The 21745-nt window shown below is 47.2% G+C and overlaps 1 protein-coding gene across 2 annotated transcripts in view; it reads right to left on the bottom strand.

Moving 5' to 3' along the window:
• The window catches only part of UCHL5 (ubiquitin C-terminal hydrolase L5), a 518067-nt gene that overhangs the window by 378702 nt on the left and 117620 nt on the right, over positions 1–21745 (bottom strand). For both annotated transcript variants that reach the window (XM_069641075.1, XM_069641074.1), the window contains exon 3: positions 15111–15216. In XM_069641075.1, coding sequence (XP_069497176.1) covers positions 15111–15216 — 106 coding nt within the window. The remainder of the gene's footprint in view (positions 1–15110; positions 15217–21745) is intronic.

The raw sequence follows: 21745 nt of genomic DNA, 5'->3' as shown, positions 1-21745 counted from the left end.
GGGGAAGAGTACATGCAGTCAAAATGACATCCACACTGCGTGTCAATTATGTGCTTAGTATGCTCCCCTTGAGCATTAAAAAGAGCTTTTTGAAGAAAATTGAGAGTCTAATCCAGTCATTTCTCTGGGAGAATAAACAGCCGCGCCTTAAATTGTGGAAATTGCAGTTTCCCCAGGAGTGTGGAGGTTTAGGGTTCCAGATTTTGTAAATTACCATTTGGCTTTTGGAGCCAGGCATCTGGTTCCGTTTGGAGAAAATTCAAATGTCTGGACGCTGGCGGAGTCAAGCCGTTCATCTCCATTGCTGCCTATGCTGTCCACGGTGGATGAACTAGACAGTCAATTCCGTCAACAAAATTTCGAAGAACATGTTGGAAGGAGCTTTGGAAGAAGAGCAAAAGAAAGGTCTGTGATAATGATTTTATTCCAATCTGGTTGATTCCAGGAATATGTTTAATGGGAGGCCGCTACTTTGGTTGAACTGGTTCCTAAGTGGAGTAATGTGGCTGAGCGATATGATTGAAGATGGTAAATGGACCAGTTATAAAAACTTGACAAGTTAAAGATCTCAGAGACTGAATAATGGGAGAATATAGGAAATTGAGGAAAATACTGCGGAACGAAGGTGCAATTGATGGCAGATTTGGTTGTCTGAATATAAGGCAGGAGGTGGTATGGCGTCTAAGGTGAACAAAAATCCGGGGCAACATCAAGTACCAGCAGAAGGATTGTCGTCAAAGTGGACAGATAATTGGCTCAGAAATGTCTGGACAGATGGAGGTATATTTGTAGAAATGTGGCTTTGACTTCTGAGTTTTGATTTGATGGCTTTGCGCTCCCAGATGAATAGAACAGGGTATTTTGGACAGCCCAAAGACTACATGTGAGAGGAATGATTGAGTCAGAGGCTTGTTGGAGGTGTAAACATGCAGTTGGCTCTTTTGAACACATGACCTGGGACTGTTACGATCTGAGGACATTTTGGAGGAAAGTCACCGAGGATGAATGAGGTTCTATTGTTGCAGGAAGATTTTGACTACAATACTGTCATCTTGGGTGAAGATGATAGGGTGGAAGAACTCACTTACGCACAAAAATGCTGGTTTTTCAGGGCTGCAAGCTCAGCAAAGATCATTTTGAGGAAATGGAAATGTGATGAGACAGACCTTTTCAGAGTGGGTGGAGGACTTCAGGCAGATTTCCAGAATTGAGAAGATTGTTCTCCGCAGGAACAAAAAAATGAATTTGTTTGATCAAATGTGGGGTAGATTTATGGATGAGTTAGAATACAGTTTTTTTGATTTATATTACTCTGTTAAGGTAGGTGGTGGGGGGACTGGAGATTAATTGTGATGAATTTTATAGTTCTAACGTTGATAAATCTGATGTTCTGCTTGGTTATACGTAAATTTCAATAACCTTAATTTTAGAAAAAGATCCAATCTGCATCGCCTAGTTAGAAAAATGAAACTGTAGATCCTTTGCTTCTATCGAATCATCAATATCTATTGAGTCAAACTAGGAGTTCCTTTACCACAAATATTAGGCATAGACATTGATCTCTGAGCAAAAAGCAGTGACAAATAAGAGGTCTTCGCCTTCATAAGAAATCAAGGTAATTTGTTAAAAAATTAGACTGTAGTCAAAACGAGAGTCTAATGACCCCAGGCTTACTATTAAACCAGCTGATAAGGGGCGAGCGACTGTAGTTATGAACAGTACAGATCAGAAGTGCATTAGACACCTAGCTAATAGAAATACCTACTCACTAAATTGTTGGGGGCATGCACAATGGTTGAGTCCTTTAAGTCCACTTTAGAAGAAGCTGAGATTCATGGATAGATCAGAGAAAACCAAGAGGTTTCTTACCAATACACATCCACTGATGCTGGCATTTTATATTTTTACCCAAAATACATAAACCCTTCACATATCCACCTGGTCGAAGAGTTATTTTTCAAGTTAAGCTACCACCCCGTGGCGGTGAGTTGAACAGGTCATTGTCCCAAAAAGAAACTTTGGATTCATGAGATGCCTGCCCTGACTCGGAAGGGTATGAATTCAGAATGCTATTTTGGCTGCTTTATCTTAAAAAAAAAAAAAAAACACATCAGATTTGGAGGATATCCTGATATGTGGTCAATGAGGTTGCCATCTTTTAGTTATTTGGTTGCGCATGACATAATATCTTTTCAGCTGTAGCTAGGATAATAGGGACCAGAAAAGTACTGGACTCAAGATATCACCACCCTAAGTCGGGAAGACCCATTTTTAGTCTACGTGACCTGACAAACGAACACATGAATGCCCCTGTACTGTCATTTAATTTATGGCAAACACTTCAGACCTTGTGTGTGTGAAAGAGGTTTCATTTGACTCCTTCCCTCAACCCCCTAAGCATCATCTTGTGCACAGTCTGCTAAAGAAGCAATCTGCTGACCAATCTGACCCACCCAACTATCACCATCACCCTTTTCTTGGAGATGCTCGTCATCCCCAACTAACTGCCTACATGACCACCAGTCCGGTTTCAGGCAGCCAGAGGCACAGAAACTGCTCTGAACACCCGCGAAGATCTGCTCTCTAACCTGGATTCAATACACCCTCTGTTCTGACCCTCCTTGATCTTTCTTCTGCCTTTGACACAGTCAACCCCTTCATCCTCAAACCGTCTGTGGTACCCTAGGCATCACAACAGGGAACTGGCATGGCGGACCTCCTTCCTTTCACACACCCAAGTGCAATTGGGTCCTTCTCTCCCCCACCTCAATCTCTACCTGTGGCGTCCCTCAGGGCTCCATCCTATCGCCTTGGCTCTTTAACATCTACCTGGCCCATCTGGCCTACTTGTTCTCCGCCTTCTCCCCTCGTGTCCAGTGTTATACAGACAAACAACTCTCCTTCAAGCTGCCTTCCTCTACCTCCTCCCCCTCCTTTCATAGCCGATTTCCTTACTGCTATTCAAGCATGGTGCTCTGCCAATGATCTCTGCCTTAATGCCAGCAAGACGGAGATCCTCCTCTTTGGGACGCCTGCCCCCTCCCACTCTCTGACCAGCCTCCCAGAGTTCCCTCCCTTCACCCACACGCGAGGCAATAAACCTTGGGGTCACCTTCGACTCTCTCCACACATCACCGACCTCGCCAAGAAGTCCAGCTTTCAGCTCCACCTCCTCAGGGGCATGCTTTCTTTCCTCACCTTCCCACAGAAGCTAAAGTTCTCCAGAGCCCCGATTCCATCGAGGCTGGACTACTGCAACAGCCTCTTCCTCAATTTGCATTTTTCCTCCCGTCGCACTCTTCAACTAATCCGGAATAGGACTGCAAGACTTATCGTTGGTCTCAAGCCCAGGGACCACATCTCTCTAGTCTTAAACTTTCTCCACTGACTCCAGGTGAACGCAATGATCAAATTCAAAAACCTTTGCATCATCCACAAGGCTGTCTGAGGCCTGGAACCCATCTTCATCCAGCGTTCCCTCCCCAAATACCTCCCCCCAAGAGTCCTTTGGTCCTCAGGTTCCAACTCTCTGCAGGTCAAATGTTTCTCCAAACAGAGTGGGAGGTAGATCCCTTTCCTCGCCTGGTTCCTCCCTCTGGTACAGCCTCCCTACCCCTCTCAGACTTGAGCCGCTTCTTAAATTCCAGAATCCTTCAGAAGGCCTTTTTCTCCCTCCCATGCTTAACGCTCCCTCTGCAGCGACAACTGGGGCCTGGTCCCTTCTGAGTCACACAGGGGGCCAGACCACCCTCTACAAGTCCACCCAGCATCCCTTACCAGCACATGCCCTCTAGCTTCCTTCCCCGGACAAGCCCCAACCTTGTCCATCCTGTCCTCTACTCCCTCTGCCTTCTTGCCTCCCCTTGCCTTCTTGCCTCCCCTTGCCTTCTTGCCCCCCCTGCATAGCACTTGACCCCCCCCCCCCCTTGGGCACACCACCCATACACTTATCCCCCCATGCCCCCCCCACCCCTAAAACCTACCACCTTGTTCTTCTACAGTAGAATAGTCACAAGGCCAATAGAACTGTTGTGTTCGGCTTTCTTCCCATGTTCCACTCCCTCAATTTGTCTTGCGGCGCCTGGTAACCATTGTGTATAGGCGCCATACACATGCCCAATATATAAAAACTAGACTACAACCAGCCTTATTGGTTATAGTTAGATTGCAATGGGCAACTCCCAATATGGTGGCCGGATTTAGCCCCTTTCGATTTCTGGAATTGACCACTTGACACAGCAACTACTATTGAAGTAGTAAGTAATGTGTAAAACGGTTTAGCTGTCCCCACCAGAGGTGACCCGTATGCTGCCAGCCACGGAGGAGTGATTTACTTGAGAAACAGTTTGCCAATTCCTAGTTCTTTGAAGGTTATGGTTGATACTTTGTTTCACCAACATGTGGCGTTTGTCAATGCCAGAACCCCTATGAAGATAGACGCTGTTTTGGACCCAGTACTTAACTTTGAGGTACCCTTGCACTTTGTTACATGGTGTTTTTAAAATAATGAGTAGATTTAATTAGACAGCTAAATTGAGACTAAATAGTGGATTGCTTACCACGAAACATTGGCACTTATGACGATATACAACTCTTCTGAAGCAAGTGATTATTATGACATTGTGCCTGAGAATGTAGGTGCTTTTCTACCTTGCTATGCGGTGTCTAGTTTTAGCGAGTAGTCGAACTAATGGAGGCTCCCTTTTGTTTATACGGTTGGCAATTCGGATCCTTATTATAGACCTCCTTTTGGAGTGCAACCCATTTATTGGGTTTGGCGTATGCTTACCCTTTACATGATTAATAGGGGGGGAAGGTATCCTTTTGACAGGGTTCGTCTTGAATATTTGGTATATATCTTTTACATGACCAATTTACTTTAATTTGTTGATAATCTATTTATCAAGAGAATTCCTGAAGTTAAGTGTCTTCCTGACGAAGGGATTACCTTGAAAAGAGTTAGTGTTGTAATGATATTGTTGACCTCTACACAAAGTAGAATTTTATCCAAGTTTAAGAGTCATGACCATACAGTTAGGCAACTTTACTTTGTATGCCAGATTTTCTTGAATTATTGTTTAAATTGCTGATTTAATATTGACTGTACTTCAAACATATAGTAAACAGATTTTTTTTTTTATACATAAAAAAAAGTATTGAATAGTATCATTAAGTTTCTGGAACATTTGGGGGGTTTCGCATGCGAATCCATGCCAGTCCCATGCTGGAGAACAACAGTTACAGGTCAGTAAGGTGTTCCTTCTCCAGCATGGGGTCTGGCATGGATTCACATGCTCATGAATAAAAAAATACAAAGCAGTACATACACAACCACGGGAGGTGGCAAGACTCAATAGATGCAATTACTCTTACCTCCTCACCAGGCTCACCTTCAAGCAAACACGTTGAGTAGCACTCCTTGGCTGACTCTGGACTCCTCCCTGAAATCCCTGTCGATGCAGTAGAATTTCGTGAAGGTGTGCACAGACCTCCATGTAGAAGCACTGCAGATGCCCGGCAGGAGCACACCAGGCAGCAACGCAGTCGTCGCAGCGAACGCTCTGGTAGAATGTGTTCGGAGAGCCAGGCAGTGGTCAGTTTACAAACCGGTGACAAGAAGTGATGCAGCCGGAGAGCTACCTGGAGATGGAAGCCTTGGACAAGGCCTTCTTATGGTTCACAAGACCAAAGATCCCAAGAAGCGGAGAAGTGTTCCCAAAAAGCGGGGAAGTGTTCCGCGAACTTCTGGCGGGCCACAAACTTCAGCGCTCAAGCCACATCCAACGAGTGAAGTCCTTTCAGCCGGCGACAAAGGTGTCGGAAGAAAACAGGAAACACCAAGGGCTCGTTGAGATGAAATTCAGACTGAACCTTGGGCATGATGGAGGGGTGCGTCCGCAGCACCACCCTAGTCTCGTCAAAAGTCAAGTAAGGCTGCTTGCAGGACAGGGCCTGGATCTCACCTACAATTGTGGCAGAGGTGATGGTCACGAAGAAAGCGGTCTTCCAAGACAGGAACTTGAGCGGTGCTTGATCCATCGGCTCGGATGGGGGTCCCCCCACCCCTCATGAGCCTAGTCAGAACCACGCCGAGTTGCCATGCTGGGGCAGGCGCCTTCACCGGCAGGAACAAACGAACAGTCCTTTGATGAACTTCTTCACTAGTCGGTGCAACCAAAGAGAAGACCATCCTGGAGACCTGGCGTAGAGGGAGATCCCTGCCAGATGCACGATGGAGGTTTGCAACAACAAGTATGGAAAGACTTGTGGGGGCCGTGACCCTCAGAGGGTTAATCTTCTGCAACTGGCACCAAGTCACAGAAAGCTTCCATTTGTGTCCGTAACACTTCAGTCGATGACGCCATAGCCTTGGCGAGGACCTCCCTGCATTCGCAGGCAGCTCATAACCACCAAACTCAATACTACAGGAGTTAGGCCTTCAGGTTCAGCAATCGTGGGTCATGGCGTAGGATTGCTGCTCCTTCCCTAGCGAGATGATCCGCTTGACAGGAGGGGACGCCGACATGCTGAGAAGGTCCGGGTACCAGATTTGCCTTGGCCACACGGGCGCAACGAGGATCATCCTGCACCAGCTGAGTTGACTGATAACTCCTACTAGCAGTGGCAACGGAGGGAACACGTACAGGAAAAGGGCTTCCCAAGGGAAGGAGAATGCGCCCCCCCATCCTCCCTGGATGGGGAAACCTGCTGGCGAACATCCGGCACTTGGGGTTCGTCGCTGTTGCAAACAGATCAATCTGGGGACTGCCCCACCTGAGGAACGGTTGTCCACTTGATCCTGCCGAAGCTCCCACTTGTGGTAAGAGCATATACCCCTGCTGATTGAGTCTGCGATTGTGTTTTTGACTCCCGCCAGGTGGAAAGGAATGACAAACATCCCCTGGGTGACTGCCCAATGCCACAACTCCTGCGCCTCTCTGGAGAGAGGCAGGGGGATCTGGTGCCCCATGCCTCTGTATGTAAAACATTGTGGTTGTATTGTCTGTGAAGACCCTCACCACTTTGCCCTTGAGGGACAGAAGAAATGTCTCGAGTGCCCAAAACACAGCCCGTAGTTCCAGGACATTGATGTGTAGCGCCCCCTCCGGCAGCCACATGCCTCTTGCATGGAGACTGTGTGCTCCCACCCCTCCAGGGAAGCATCAGTCGTGACCGTCTCCTGGTATGGAGGGCTCTGGAAGTCTCTGCACCTGGTGATGTTTGAGCGCCCGCCCCCAACCCTTATTGCTTGATGGAACTCGTCGAGCACAATCCTGTTCAAGCTTCCGGACACCTGAATCCAACGGGAGTCCAGGAATTCCTGGAGTGGTCGCATCCGCAACCTGCAGAGCCGGACCAGGTAGATACATGACATGCCGAGCAGCGACTTGTCCTCACCGTGTCGATCTTTAGTACTAACAGCCATTGCACTTGCCCTAAATGGCCAATATCCTCTCCTCCGACAGAACCACCAGGTAGGACACTGAGCCTGGACCCCAGTAACAGCATGTTCTGCGATTGAGTCCGGCAGGATTTTCCATAGTTCACCAACAACCCCAGATCCGTCAGAAGCCGGACGGTCCTCTACGCATGATCGACAGCAGTGAAATTTGACTTGGCCCGGATGAGCCAGTCGTCGCGGTATGGATACACAAATTCCCTGTAGTGGCAGATGGGCTGCCACCTGAACCAGGCACTTCGTAAAGACTCTGGGTGCCGACTTCAGTCCGAAGGGGAGAGTCTTGAACTGGTAGTGCTTCCCATGTAAGACGAAGCGCAGGAACTTGCAATGTTTTACGTGAATGGGCTTGCGGAAGTACGCATCCTTCAGATTCAACGACAACAGAAAATCTCCCTCCTGAAGTTGGCTGAGCACGTGCTGCAACAGGACCATCCTGAACTTCTGGGACTTGATTTACTGGAGTCATCGTAAATCAAGAATTGGCACCCAGCCCCCCCCCCCCTGTCTTTTTTCTTACTTGAAAGTATCTTGAGTAAACTCCGGTGTCCCGGAGTCGCTTCGGAACAAGCTCCATCGCCCCTTCTCTAAACATGGCCCAAACCACCAGCAGCAGCGGGATATCTTGCTCCTGCCGGGCCACCGGTGGTATTCGCAGACACTTTGCTGAAACTCCAAAGTGGGTCATTGAGCGAGAGCATCCAGCACCCATTGATCGGTGGAGAGGTTTTCTCACATGCTGATGAAGTTTGCCAGCCAGCCGCCCAATGTCCCAGTCAGTTCAGTCCTTCTTGGAGGCCAGCGCACCGCCCCGGGAGCCTTGATGACGGCGGTCACCTGCGAAAGCCTTGGAACGACCCCTGTAGACTTCCTGGGTCGTGTAACGGGAGGTTTGGCGGTAAAATGACGATCCACTGCCAAAAATCTTCGAAGGCCTACCCAACTGCACTCCCTAGTGAAGACAGGATCGATGGTGCTGCTGCAGCGTGCCCAGGCCACGGGCCGTCTCCGTGTCAGTTTTGTTGGCCTGAAGAGATTCATTGATGACTTGCCGAAAAGATCATCTCCGTCGACCGGCATGTCCAGGACCCTTGTCTGAAGTTGGTGGCCTTCAGCCAGCCACGACAACGCAGGCAAACCCCGTTTCCCATCTGGCGGAACCCCGTGTCTGCAATGTCTAGGGCCACAGTGATGGCGTGGTCTGACGCAACCTCACCTTCCTGAAGGATCTCCATTGCCTCTACCCGCTTATTCTCGGGGAGGAAATCCAGGCTCAGCCATTTTGCACCATAGCTCCTGGTCGTACCTATCCAGGATCACTAAGGCGTTGGCCTCCTTCACCGTTGTCGCCAAGTAAAATGACCTTCCGTCCCACGGCATCCAATTTCTTCCCCTCGCCATTTTGGGGGTGGTGGGGGGGAGGGCCAGAGGGGAGACAGAGGTTGGGTGACTTCTTCCTAGCCGCAGCCGAGACAGTCTGGAGATGTTTGTGACCGCCGACATTTGGGTGCAGACTACAGTACCCGGTATTTCTTTTCTAGACAGTTCCTCTTTGCCGGGTCTAAGGTGGGGTTCTTCAGCAGCGCCAGCCCCTCATACCAAACATCGTCCAGGAGCGATACCGAAAGAATGGTCTTCCTTTTTGCATCCCGGCACTGATACAAGAAAGCCTTCCTTCTCTTCTGGGGTGACTGGACGAGTTCTGACGAACGGGAGATCATGGTGTTGGGCGGAGAAGCTCTTGGTGGCTTGGAGTTATCAGTCATTGCTAGGTCTGTCCCTATATCTTTTCTGGGGTGTGGGGGAGTGAACGTTGGAGTGGAGGCTCAGGGCCTCTCCTTTTCTTCGGCAGTGGTGTTGCTGGTGGGGCTCTCAGCAACCTCGACACCAGTGTGTCGAGGGTCGAGAGAATATCCTGTGACAGATCTGTGGGGGGTGGTGGGGGGTGCCTGGGGCCTGGGTCACTGTGTCCAGCGCCTATGTCGTCGCCCCGGCGGGCAACTCCGACATCGTCACCAATATCCTCTGGGATGGGGTGGGCGGAAACTAGGTCCTACTCGTCTGACGAAGAAATATCCATGCCCTGTAGCTCTTCTACGTCCCCACCCCTTCTTTGGGTCCTGAGGGGTTGGCTTCGGGCTGAGATCCGGCTTACTCCTCTCGTGTATACTTGAGCATCTCTCCCCAGCAGAATTCCCCCTCACATGGCTTTGCCTTTAACCAGTGAGATGCAACAGGTACCTACACATTTATGTGTGATGTATGATATAGGAATTCTAGATGATGCAGCCTGCGCAGGTTCTCAGTGATGGAGCGCCCTGTGACGTATCCAGTTGGGTCCTGATAGACTGCGCAGAGTTATCCCTCTGTTGATCCATTCGCCAGCAGGGCGGTGAAGATCTTACAGTCAACATTAAGCATAGAGATGGGCCTGTAAGAACCACAATCTGCCCTGTCCCTCCCCGGTTTAAACAAGGGTATAATCACGGCCTCGTTCGTGGAGTCCGGGAGGATGCCACGCTCAAAGGCCTCATTAAAGACCTGGGCCAATATTGGGGCAAGAGTTTCCTCATAGGTCTTGTAGAATTCCCCCGGGAGCCCATCCGAACCCAGGGTTTTCCCAGCTGGTAGCGATCTGATTACCACCCTGACCTCGTCGGGGGTGACGGGCTCATCAAGGGTCTCAGCCAATTGCAGGTCTAGTTTAGGTAGGTCGATGGCATCAAGGGCGTCCTCGATCCTGGTATCAAAGGTGGGCAGGGCTTCGGAGTACAGGTTACGATAGAAGTCAGTAAAGACCGAATTGATTTCTTGTTGGGTATGTACGGCCGTGCCGTCGGGGGCGAGTATGTGGCAGATGGGTGGCCTGGGGGTCTCCCTTTTATAGAGCCAAGCTAAGTTTCCTGGGCTTGTCTCCCAGGGCATGGATTCTTTCTGTGTGCTTGGCATAACTCAGTTTACCAAGGGATTCCCAATGAGCTAGGCAGGTTTGTCTGAGTTCGGCCATTTTTTGTAAGTGGCCAGGGGATGGACCTTCGAGCGTACTCCAGTCCCTTTCTGCGCGCTCAAGCGAGGATGTAAGATCTCTGGGCTCCCCCAACTGCTGCAATCATCTTGCCCCTCATGACCACCTTATATGCTTTCCAAGTTGTGCTCAAGTGTCTAAAGCTATGCAGATTATTTTGCCAATATTCTTCAGTGCCATCTTTTATGCGTTCCTTGAATGCAGAGTCAAGCAGGGCCTCAGACCTCAGCTTCCATGTGGGTATGGGGGGTGTGGGCGGAAACACCTCCTAGGTTACCAGAAGGGGAGAGTGATCCGACAGGACCCTAGGCAGGTAGCGCGCATCAACATTCCCACCCTCCCTACTAAAGTACTGCATAACAACAAGGCACACTTATTCGACACCCTGGCCCAGGCCAGGGACTGGATGGACGGATTACAGATCCCTGATATTGAGGAAAGGAAACAGAGACCGAGATAATGATCCTCCTGTCATTCAGGGAGGAACTATATTTGCTTGAACCGTTACACAGCTGAATGGATCCTCCCCGCGGAGACCCGGAGTCCTTGTTCACGCCACCCCCTGATTGTTTCCCCCTTTTTTGGGTACATATACCCGCCCGTAGGGCACCGGGAGACCTATGCACGGTCCAACGGAGCAGAAACGGGACAGTCATAACTGTGAAAAAAACTCCAAACAGAACTGGCCCAGTGAGGTTACTCTCGTTATGACTAGTAGCAAAGAGTATTTCCCATATTTTCGATTTAGGGCCGTCGCTTGAACTGCTAGAATGTGGCATTTCTTTTTCGTTGTTTGTTTCGACCCATGGGGAGTCATTGATATTTGAATTGATTTGCATACCCAAATATCGCACATTCATTGTGATGTTCAAACACAGTTTTGTCCATATGCCATAGAATATTTGGGTGAAATTTCTTCTTTTGGCCACTTAAATTCTCCAGAACAAGGATCTCCGATTTTGACGCATTGATGGACAACCCATTGTTTCACATATTGATTCAATGCATTCAATTTTCTTTGGAGGCCAATAGCTGTTGAGACTAATAATATCAAGTCATCTGCATAGAGTAGATGACTTATAGGCACTCCATTTATTTTTGGTGAAAATTATCTAGGACTCTCAATGGCCTGATCAATATCGGAGATAAATAAATTGAAAATAATCGCAGCCAAGGGACATCCTTGCTTGACTCCACATAGGGTTTGTATGGGCGCAGATAGATTGCCTAGGCGATCCAAACAAATTCTTATCACTGTTCGTGTGTAGATCCTTTATTGCCAACAAGCTCAGAGTACACTTCCAATTACAGTTTTGACCATAATTTCTCGCGATCTATGCTGTCAAATGCGTGAGACAGAGCAATTATGGCTAGGTAGATCTTAGTGCTGATCTCATTGCATCCATCTTCAGTATGTTGACAATTCGGAGATTTAGGCTACAGCCCGCTCCTTTAACAAACCCTGTTCGCCTCTGGTCGATGTGCTCACTAGCTGTAGCCCAGGCTAGAAGTTTGCATTGAAGGAGCGTGGCATAAATCTTGCTTAGGACATCCAGTAGTGCAATAGGTCGATAGTCTGTTGGATTTGCGCGATTGCCCTTCTTAAACACAGGTATGATTAAAGCACTTTTCCAGGATGTTAGGTTTGTGCGCACACGTGCGATATCTTCAAATATAGTACAACAAAGGTCTGCCCAGGCTTCCGCATTTTCTTTCAATATGAAGTTGGTTAACCCATCTGGGACTGGCACATGTGAGGTACTTATTCTATTGATGGTTTCAAGAATATCAGAACGTTCAAAGTGCAACTCCCACCTAGCCAGGACTGGCAGTTCTGGGTCAACTAAATCCCTCTTTTTATATAGATGTTCATAGTGCCTTATCCAATCGGTTTCCGTGACCATACTGATTGTAATGCAGTCTGCGAACCCTGTTCCTCGTTAACTAGGGCCCAAAACTGACAAGTGTTTGTTTTGTATTTTTGCCAGCATCAGTTCCGAGTCTTGCTGTAGCATGATTGCTCGATGTGACTTCAACCAATTTTTAATCGGTATAAGGTTTTTCGTATGCTCCAATTGCTTCTTAGCTGCCTTTTTTGTTTCATGATGTCAAGATCAAAGGCATGTTTATTTATAAATGTTTGTTTCCTCACACCTTGTGTTTCAGCGAAGATAGCTAGAAGATGTCGATATTCCACACAGCAGGCTTCATGATAGGCGTGGTTAATCATGCTCACGCTCGGTTCTTTAATTCTAAGGCTAGTGTGGCTTGGCTCAACTGCTATATCATGTTTCCATAATATGGACTGATTAGGTTGCAAACAGTGGAAGCTCAAATGAACTAAGTTGTAGTCGCTTTCAGTTTCAGTCACCACACAAAGTTCTTTGACGTGGATTTGTATGGCTTCTGAGGCAAAGTAATAATCCAATATTGATTCCTGTTGCGGTCTCTTCCAGGTTGGTTTTGGTGGAATGTCACCTGGTGTATTGCCATTCAGAAGATGTAAGTTTCTCATATCCATTTCAGCACAACATTGTGCCGCTTTAACTGCACTTCCAACATTTTTTTTTTATGGGGTAGATTTAAGCAGTTGATATTCAAGTCTCCGCAGATTTGAATTTTCGGTACCGCTTCCTGCTCATAAATTTGATCTATAGAGTGTGTAATTTGATCTATGAAGATGGCTGAGTCACTGGGTCACTGGAGCTGTGTTGCCAGTAGAAGTTATATAGGTGTTGATGCTCAGCCGGTCCTTCTAAAATCACCACTACCTTCTGAATGTAGGGTGATATATTAAGCGCTTTCAGAATTTTATGACCAGCATTCCTTTACACAAATGTCAATAATCCAGACGATGGCCGACCCAATTTCTTTTTGATAGCTGGATTTAAAGCAACTTCATAACAGTCTACTGTAGGGCACCCAACTAACCAGGTTTCCTGCAAACATGCCATGTTCAAATTTCCCAACCAATTGGTTTGGAACAGGTGAGCAAAACCACGAGTGTTCCAGCATCCAATGGCGCACTCACTGGAAATTCCCAGAGTCCTGGCAAATATTGGAAAAAATGTCATGAGAACCCTCCGGCTGCGTTCTAAAACTAAAGATTAACAGCTTACCTCTCAAAGCAATTATGCATGCACAGAGGATAAAAAGAAGCCTGGGAGAAATGAAACCAAGCCATATGGAAATGGACATTGAAATCACACATGAGGCAGACAAAAATACTCTCCCTTTACGTATCATGTCATCATGCTATTACCTTTCAGGTTTTTTCACCCAATACCAAGGATTTTGTCCTTTTACTGTGGTGGTCACCGTCCCCCCCCCCCAATTAACAGCATGTTTACCCACAGAAGTTCGAACTACTAGAAGATTTATAGATCTTAAATATGCATGCTCCTGCTTAGGGCCTACAAAAGTGCAGTCATTACTAGGCCTTCATGCTTTTTCAGGGTGTGATGTTACCAGGTGCTTTATGGATAAAGGAAAGCTCTTTCTGGAAAGAGACTTCAAAAAAATAAATCCTTGGAGCTTTGAGAAGACATGGATGTTTAGAAGAACTTGAGGAAGATGAACGATTAAGAGCGATTCATTTGTTAAGTCTGCACGCCAGTAACAGATTTCAGACATAGGACAAATGCACTGATGGAGGTACACAAAAAAGATTCAAAGTGAAAATCTGACAGCAACATGATTCGAATGCAATACATCTTAAGGACTCATTACCCAATAATGGAGTGGCAAGGCCCTGAACCTCCCAGAGCTATCACAATTTGGATGGGAGAAGGCAGAGATTCTATATTCTCCTATGTGTATACTTCCATGTGCACCATAATCATACAGTTGGTACGGTACACATGCATCAAATGGCGGTGTGCTGTGCATTGCAAATGCCAAGCTCAGTCATTTAGGTACACAGAACTGTAAGTGTGGCGGCGGCGAAGAGCCCTGATCATTTTGTAGATTATGAAAATAAATTCTGGGAAGAGGACCTGTAAAATCTTAAATTCTATCTTCAAATGTAAATAGCTATTGTAGTTTTAATAAATGGTATATTTCAACGAGAAAGTTGAAAATGATTTCAAACGTTCTAATTTAATGAGCATACAGTCGAAGTTTTGCAATTAACAATTTGAGGCTACATCTCGGAAACGGTAAGTCATAAAAATTCCTTATATGACCATTGCTTTTCCTTTGATCATGTTTAACAAACAACCTACTGAGCAAATGTTTCCCAGAAACACCCCAACAGCAGCTACGGCTCCAAAAAGAATATATATCCATAATGGCTTCCATCTTGGATTAATGACATCACACAGGCCCTCCACCACAAATTCAGACAAAACACCTGGTAGTACAGGATTGTATGCTTTATTATGAACGCATCCCCAGTAGGCATACCTTCCCTTCATTCAAAATCCCACAGACTGGATTACTGTAACAGATGCCCCTCAACCATAAAGAAATAGTTCTTTGTAGTGGACATTAGAGAATTATGCATCCGTAGACTGCGGTGGACTTTCCCTGTACTGCAAGTTCATCTTTTAACCTAGACAAAGAAAACTGACTTTACAGGTATTCAGCATAAGTACCCAAATTGAACAATTCCTTTCACATGGGTACCTGCTTTGCAAAGAAGATGGTCTGTAGCCGGTTGTCTCGAACAATAGAGCCTGCAGGTTCTTCTCCAGGCTGCCACTTGAAGAGGAATATCAGGCCGTGAACTGGTCTGTATAAACAAAGTAGTAAAAAGGGGTGTGTCAATTCTTGAATGGAAAGTACCAGCTATGGCATACAAATGCCTCCTTCCCATCCCTCAAATATGAAATATATTCGCAAAATAAATTGAGTTAATTATTGCTTTATAATATCTATGCACACCACCTGAATAGTGCCTTTTGACACCAGAGCACTTCTAGGGCTTCCATTTTAGCTCTGGGAGATTTGGGGTGGAGATGAATGGATCGGAGTGGGAACCAGGTCTGGGTGGCAACCATGGCAACACAAGGACCTAGTTAAAACAGACTAAGGGAGGGGAAGAGTATGCGAACGACAAGGCTGTGACAATTAAAATGGAGACTAAAGGTACAGGAGGTACAAAAGTTAAGAACTTGTAACATGCACAGAACTGTCCGATCATTGTATGAACAGCCCAAAAGAGCAAAACACATGGTTGGAAGAGAAACTAGGCAGCAATATTAATAGGAGTTGGGCTGCAAGTGAAAAACGAGGGGAGGTGGCAGGAGTCAGCAGGGTTTGAAATTGCTAGGCGCAGGGAGCCATTTAGCTCCTGCTTCTTGCTTCGGAGAGCCTACCTTGCTTGAAACCATCAGTTAGCAGCAGCTACTTTTGTCTCCCAGGCCTACTCACACCATATAGGCATACATGATTGGTAATAGGACTAAAGGGAAACAAAGCCCACATCTAAGGGTTATTTAAAGCAGACTGGAACATACATAATGGGCAGAAATGTGGTGTTTACAGCTCATTTGCAAGAGCCCAATTCACGCTCCATGTGATGAACCAGGACCTATTCACCTCTGCTCAGTGCTGCACCCACGAGAGTCCAAAAAGATAACCACCACACCTGAACCCTGACTGGGTCCTCTGGTACCAGAGCGCCTGTACTGGCCAAGTTTGCAAACATGCTGCGGACCGCAATGCTGGAGCTTACCCTGAAAGCAACGTTTGCTCTGGCATCACAATAGTCCCTTACAAAATTATACCATAAGATATGCCACACACTCCTATCAGCAGTAGTAACCTGCTGGTTGAGCAGCAAATAGAAAACTGGCAAGAGCCTAGTGGTTGGTTGGGTCACAGGATTGTTTGGACTACATTTTCCTTGGAGATGCCAGGAAGTGTAGTTTGCTTCTTGCTTTGATTGAGCTTTTTAATTTTGGCTGCTTAACTTCTAATAAAGTGAAAAAGCAAGTTAGAATGTGCCAGTTTTGCAATCGGGAGGCATTGTGGTGGTGGCAGGAGATCACGGTTTTCTAGCAACAGTTGCACAGGCCTAGCAGCAAACAAAGCATGCTTAGGTGACTGCTCCTAAGCAGTCATTTGGCCTCTGCCATGGTGTCACACCCATTAGACCAAACTAAGCAATTGCTTGGCAAGATGTTGGTGCTCAGGACCCCCAAGGTTCTTGATTATTCAGGAGCATGAATTTGAAAATGCAACTGAGGTGCCAGCTGGAACCAGGTCTTTGCCATCTAGTGCGTATTAAGGCTTTTATTATACCCTTGCTGCACAGCATCACATATGTTGAGTAGGATGCCTCGGCTTGTGAGCATGGAGCAAGTGTCTCAATGATTTAGACAAGCACACGGTATAGTTATGGAATCGCCCATTTGTGGAAGTGGTTGCCAAGGACAACAATTCAGTCTAGTTTTCAAATGCAAACTTGTTTAGCTCAGACGGGGTTCTTGGGAAGTTAGCACTAGGTCAGTCAATTCCGGACTGTTTTCCGCCTACCTACCCCAGGTATCCTTAGCAGGGTTAGTAGTATGGCTCTGCGATGCACATTGGTCTTTTTTTGCTTACTGAAGTTTCCGAGTCAAAGGCACTACTCCTTCCATGCACTTCTCTGGTGTTACACCTACTGTCTCCACCAAACTACAACCTACACTAGAATTCCCAACTTACCTTCTAAATAGTCCTCCCCTCCCAGGATGGGCCAGCACTCCCTGCCTGATCTTGTAGTGTAAAGGGAGGTTTCAAAAAGGGCTTGCAAGACCCACCCCCTTTTCCACACAGTCCTGCTGCGCTTGACACAACTACCATGGGTTGCAGGGGACATTTTCCATATTGTGGCCTTCATTTAATAAACTCCTAGTGGACTTCTTGCAAGTGTGGGCTCCAGCTGGTCTGCCAACTGCAGCCGCACTCGGCGGCTCGCTGCTTGTTGCAACAGGCTTCTCATGCTGGGCATGTAACAGGTTGGTGTCTCACTGCTGGCACGCCGCACTCTAGGACAGGTGAGGGCTGTGGTGCAGACCAAATGAATATGCATCGGGCTCTAACTCAGCACCTCTACCATTTCTTCTAAATCCTCTTTGGGTTCCTCTCCAGAGTTCTGGCTGACGATATCCAATAGAAAGTCTACATTAGCTTGCCTTCTCCATGTTCTACCCTGCAGGAGGTATGTTAGAAACCATCAGAAGATGCGAGCATTCGTATCCGTGTTATGGAACATCCAAACTAAAGGAGCATGTTCAGTAATCAGCTTGACTGGTTTATATTTGGCAGGTCAACAAGAGATGGCCCATTTGATCGCAAGGAATTCCATCTCTACGATGGCATCATTCCTCATGCTGGAATAACTTTCTGCTAACAATGGACCGTTGCTCCCCTTTTAGGTGTAAGAGTAACGCTCCAAGTCCTACAGCGGAGCAATCAGTTTGTAGTATAAACCTCTGGTTAACATTTGGCATTGCTAGGACTGGACTTTTGCAAAGGGCTTCACTTAATTCGTCCCAGGCTTGTTGGACCGAGTGGTCCCAACGAATGAGGCTGGGCTGATCTTTCGTTAGCTTATCTGTAAGGGTTGCCGCTTTGTCTAAGAAATGGGCAATACGTATTCTACAAGCCCCAGGAAAGAGCACATCCAACTTAGTTTCGGGTCTGGGGCACAACTGATTGCTTCCACTTTGACTTTGGGGGGGCTGGGGGGGGGTCCAAACATTCCCTACTTGGAGGCCAAAATATTGAACAGAAGAGCAGGCCATACAACACTGGGGGATTAGCTGTAGGGTGAGCCTTATGCAGCTGGTCACTTACCTCCGTGAGGTGTCCAGGCATTACTGTAGATGACTAAATAAGATAGGCCCCTGAAAATTCTCTGCAGGGAGAAAAATACTAGTCTTAGGCCCGTCTGAGCCAGATCAACATGCCAATATCCCTTGGTTGGATCCAGTGTAGAAATATATTTGCCTTTGAGGCTTCAGGTATGCGTTGAGATGTATGCGTACTTTGAGATCTCATTTAACATCCGATAACCTCATCAAAAGACCAAGAATGGTCGTGTTTTGCAACCAACACAATGGGAAGATCTTTCAATCGCCCCAAGCACCAATATTTTCTGGAGTTCATCACAGACCAGTACTTTCCTTGCTTCAGGTAGCAGATCGGGCTTGAGGCATACACCCAGACTTGGTAGGGGGTTTATGTGGTGCACAACCCCTCCAGGTTTGTTAGAGACATCTGGGTATTGTTTGAGTAGTTGTGCCAACTGCTGGTCAGCAGAGATGGTCAAGTCGTGTTAGGATCTACTGCATGTACGTTTATGGGTAGAGTTTTATTCGCATATAGCAGTAACTGGGAGTTACTATTGTCCTTCCACGCAATTTAACATTAAATAGCTGACTGGGTTTGTGCCGGGCTGCTGTTGTAGGGGATCTTGTAGACATCCTCTGACTGCAATGTATTCTATGTTGTAGATAGCAATACTAGGACTCTTGCCGATCCAGGAGGTGCAAAGTATGGTCACTTCCAGGCCATTTCCTGTCAAACATGGGCTTTTTGTAGATTGTACCAGCTCTCACAGTCTCCATATATTGGTGGGTGTTGCTAGTGTCAGATGCCAGTGTTGCATGAAGTCCAGGACAGCTTTAGGATCCCTGCAATAGACCAGTTCAAAGGGCGAAAACCATGGGGTGATCCTCCACAGATAGCAAAAAAGGACCCAGGGAATTAGGTCATCCAGTTCGGCCATCTTCAGCGACCAAACCTTTCAGCAGCGCTTGGATGATAAGAAACTGAACATCAAGACCCTTCGCACTGCCATCTCATCTGCCATCAATCCTGACAAAACTACTCTGCTGATCCGTGAGGTTCTCGTTGGGGAATCCCACACTGGTGTATTAGCACCTTCAAAATAGTCCTGATGTTGCTTTGCAAAGCGAAAGCTTCTGGATATCAGCTGGCATAGTTCAAAATATACACAAACGGGAGGAGGGGCGGTAGAACATGTCATCCAAGATGGCAGCCAAGTAGCAGAGCTCAGCGGCGGGTGGAAAATCTTTAGCAAATTTGTGCGGACAAGGTGCCAGATGACAATCGGCGTGTCCTTGGAGGCTTGAAACTCATCGCTATAAGACAACAGCCCCCAGAAGGCTGGCCATTCACAGAGTGCTTGCCAGCGTCCAGCTGAGTGTATGTCATGGGGTAGCCCCCAAGATGGTGGACCGGGTGTTGCATGCCTCGGAGCACTGTAGGGGCAGCCTGGTGCAAGCAGTGAAATAGCAGCCTGGATTGTCCAGTCTGGGGGCCAAAGCCTGTGCAGCACACCAGAAAGACTAAGGGGCCTGGAACCTGCATGGCTCCGATAAAGGCAACTTTCTCACTGATCAGCCAACACAGCCTGCCTCACCTGGCCACGCCCCCTTCTTCCATGGACAGAGCATCAACAGGTCACATACCAGGTGTGTCAAGGGGCCCAGATGCCAGTGTAGCAAGACTACGTTTATCGATATATTACAGCAATTAGAAGGGAACAGTGGGCAATAAAATAAACAACATTTAGGCCTTCACTAGTGCTGCATGCACACTGCCATAAAATGAAGCACCAAAGGGACCACTGTCAACGTAGCACAGAGGGAATGTGGACTCCATGGGGCAAAAACTAGACTTGCACCACAATGGTCCCAATTGGAAAAACTGGTTGGCATGTCACAGAGGCAGGAACTTGAATAAGTGAGATGGAAGTTAATACAATCAAACAGTGAAAAGGTCTGGATGGGGCCATCACAGATATCAAAAGGCCGAAGGCTAAATGTGAAAACCTTGAAGGAAGGTCCAGAAGAAATAGCGATTACTTAACGGGACTCCCAGAGACCACCAAGGTTATTGGGATGCATTGGTTTCCGGGAGTCGTCGTCGAGGGCCTCTGCGATATCCATCCCAATCTGGGAAAAAGGCAGATGACAGGGAGTGATTGTTATGGTGCCCTCGGTACATCAGCAGGGGGGGGGGGGGGGGGGGGGGGGGGAGTCTTGACCATCTGTCAAGTAATGCAAAATTATTAAAACTGAGTAAGGAGTTTTTTTCAAGTGTCCAGCCGTCAGATTTTTATGCCAGTTCCAGGACAGCTTTCCTAAATGGTTTGGGCCCCAATAGCATGCCATGCAGTCGCCTCTAGGGTCCACTATACAGCAAGCCTCTTTGCTGTATGAACGGTGTACCCTACAGTACCCTCTCTGCTTCAGATACAAAACCCCTGCTGGCCCGTTAAATAAGGGTGATCAGTTTGTTGAGCATCTAAATTCACTACAGCTGGGCACTCAGGGAGAGGGGTCTTTCTTCCCATGCCCCTCACCAAATCCAGTCTGCTCTCTTGGTTTCTTTGAGCATCTGGAATTAAATTCCCAATAACAAGGAAATCAATTAGGCTACTGGGTGTCCAGGGAGAATCATAGCCAGGTTGGTGCCTATGTCAATAATACCTGGAGTTATCCCCTATAGTCCTGCAACGACTGCTTCCCAAACATTTAAGACATGTTTTATTAGGAGCACAAACTTAGACAAAAGTCGGACGTAGGTTCCCTTCTGGAAGTTCCACCGTTCGGCCAGTTCATAAAAATGCTTATCCATGGGCTGGAATTGTCACTTCGCCTGCATCTATGATGCAGCCTGCCTGTTTTACATCTCTTGTGTGAGTACGGGCGGGATTGTAATTCATACTATTCTCTGGTTCCTGGCGGTTGGGTTGAAACCCTGTACAGGACGTAATCTGACACCACATGTGACTGGGCCCATCACAAATAACCACTCCCGAGGCTCGATGGATGTTACAAAGCTGTTTATTCAAATGGGAGATTGGTTTAGGTATTTCTTAGGTAAGCTTTAGGTCGGACTGGGTACTTTCTAGGGCCGTCCTGCTCTACCTGCCAGTCCCCCCCCCCCCCCCTCCGCTGTCCAGGAGTCTAACAGGTGTAGTATAGCTTGGTGACACCGATCTTGTTTTTTCAAGCTCGTTTCCTGGATTCAAAGGCTGCCAAGTGCCCAAGGGATCTAACAAATCTCCCTGACCTGGCCCTACTTATTATAGTAGGAGAGTTATAGGTATGGTGCCATCTTCCACACCAGACTCGCCCTCCCTCTACATTTTCTCCTCACAACTACCTGCGATGTTACACTCAGTCTTCCTACCTTCTCCATTTCATTTTACTTCTCACTAACAGTAAAACCACCTCCAAGTACCACTCTACTACCCCCTCCCTGTTCTCTTCTCCCTACTACTGTTTTCCCTAGCCACT

The sequence above is a fragment of the Ambystoma mexicanum genome, chromosome 1q (assembly GCF_040938575.1).
Source record: "Ambystoma mexicanum isolate Mex_15411 chromosome 1q, UKY_AmexF1_1, whole genome shotgun sequence".
Lineage (NCBI taxonomy): Eukaryota > Metazoa > Chordata > Amphibia > Caudata > Ambystomatidae > Ambystoma > Ambystoma mexicanum.
This window is presented reverse-complemented; position numbering and strand designations above follow the sequence as displayed.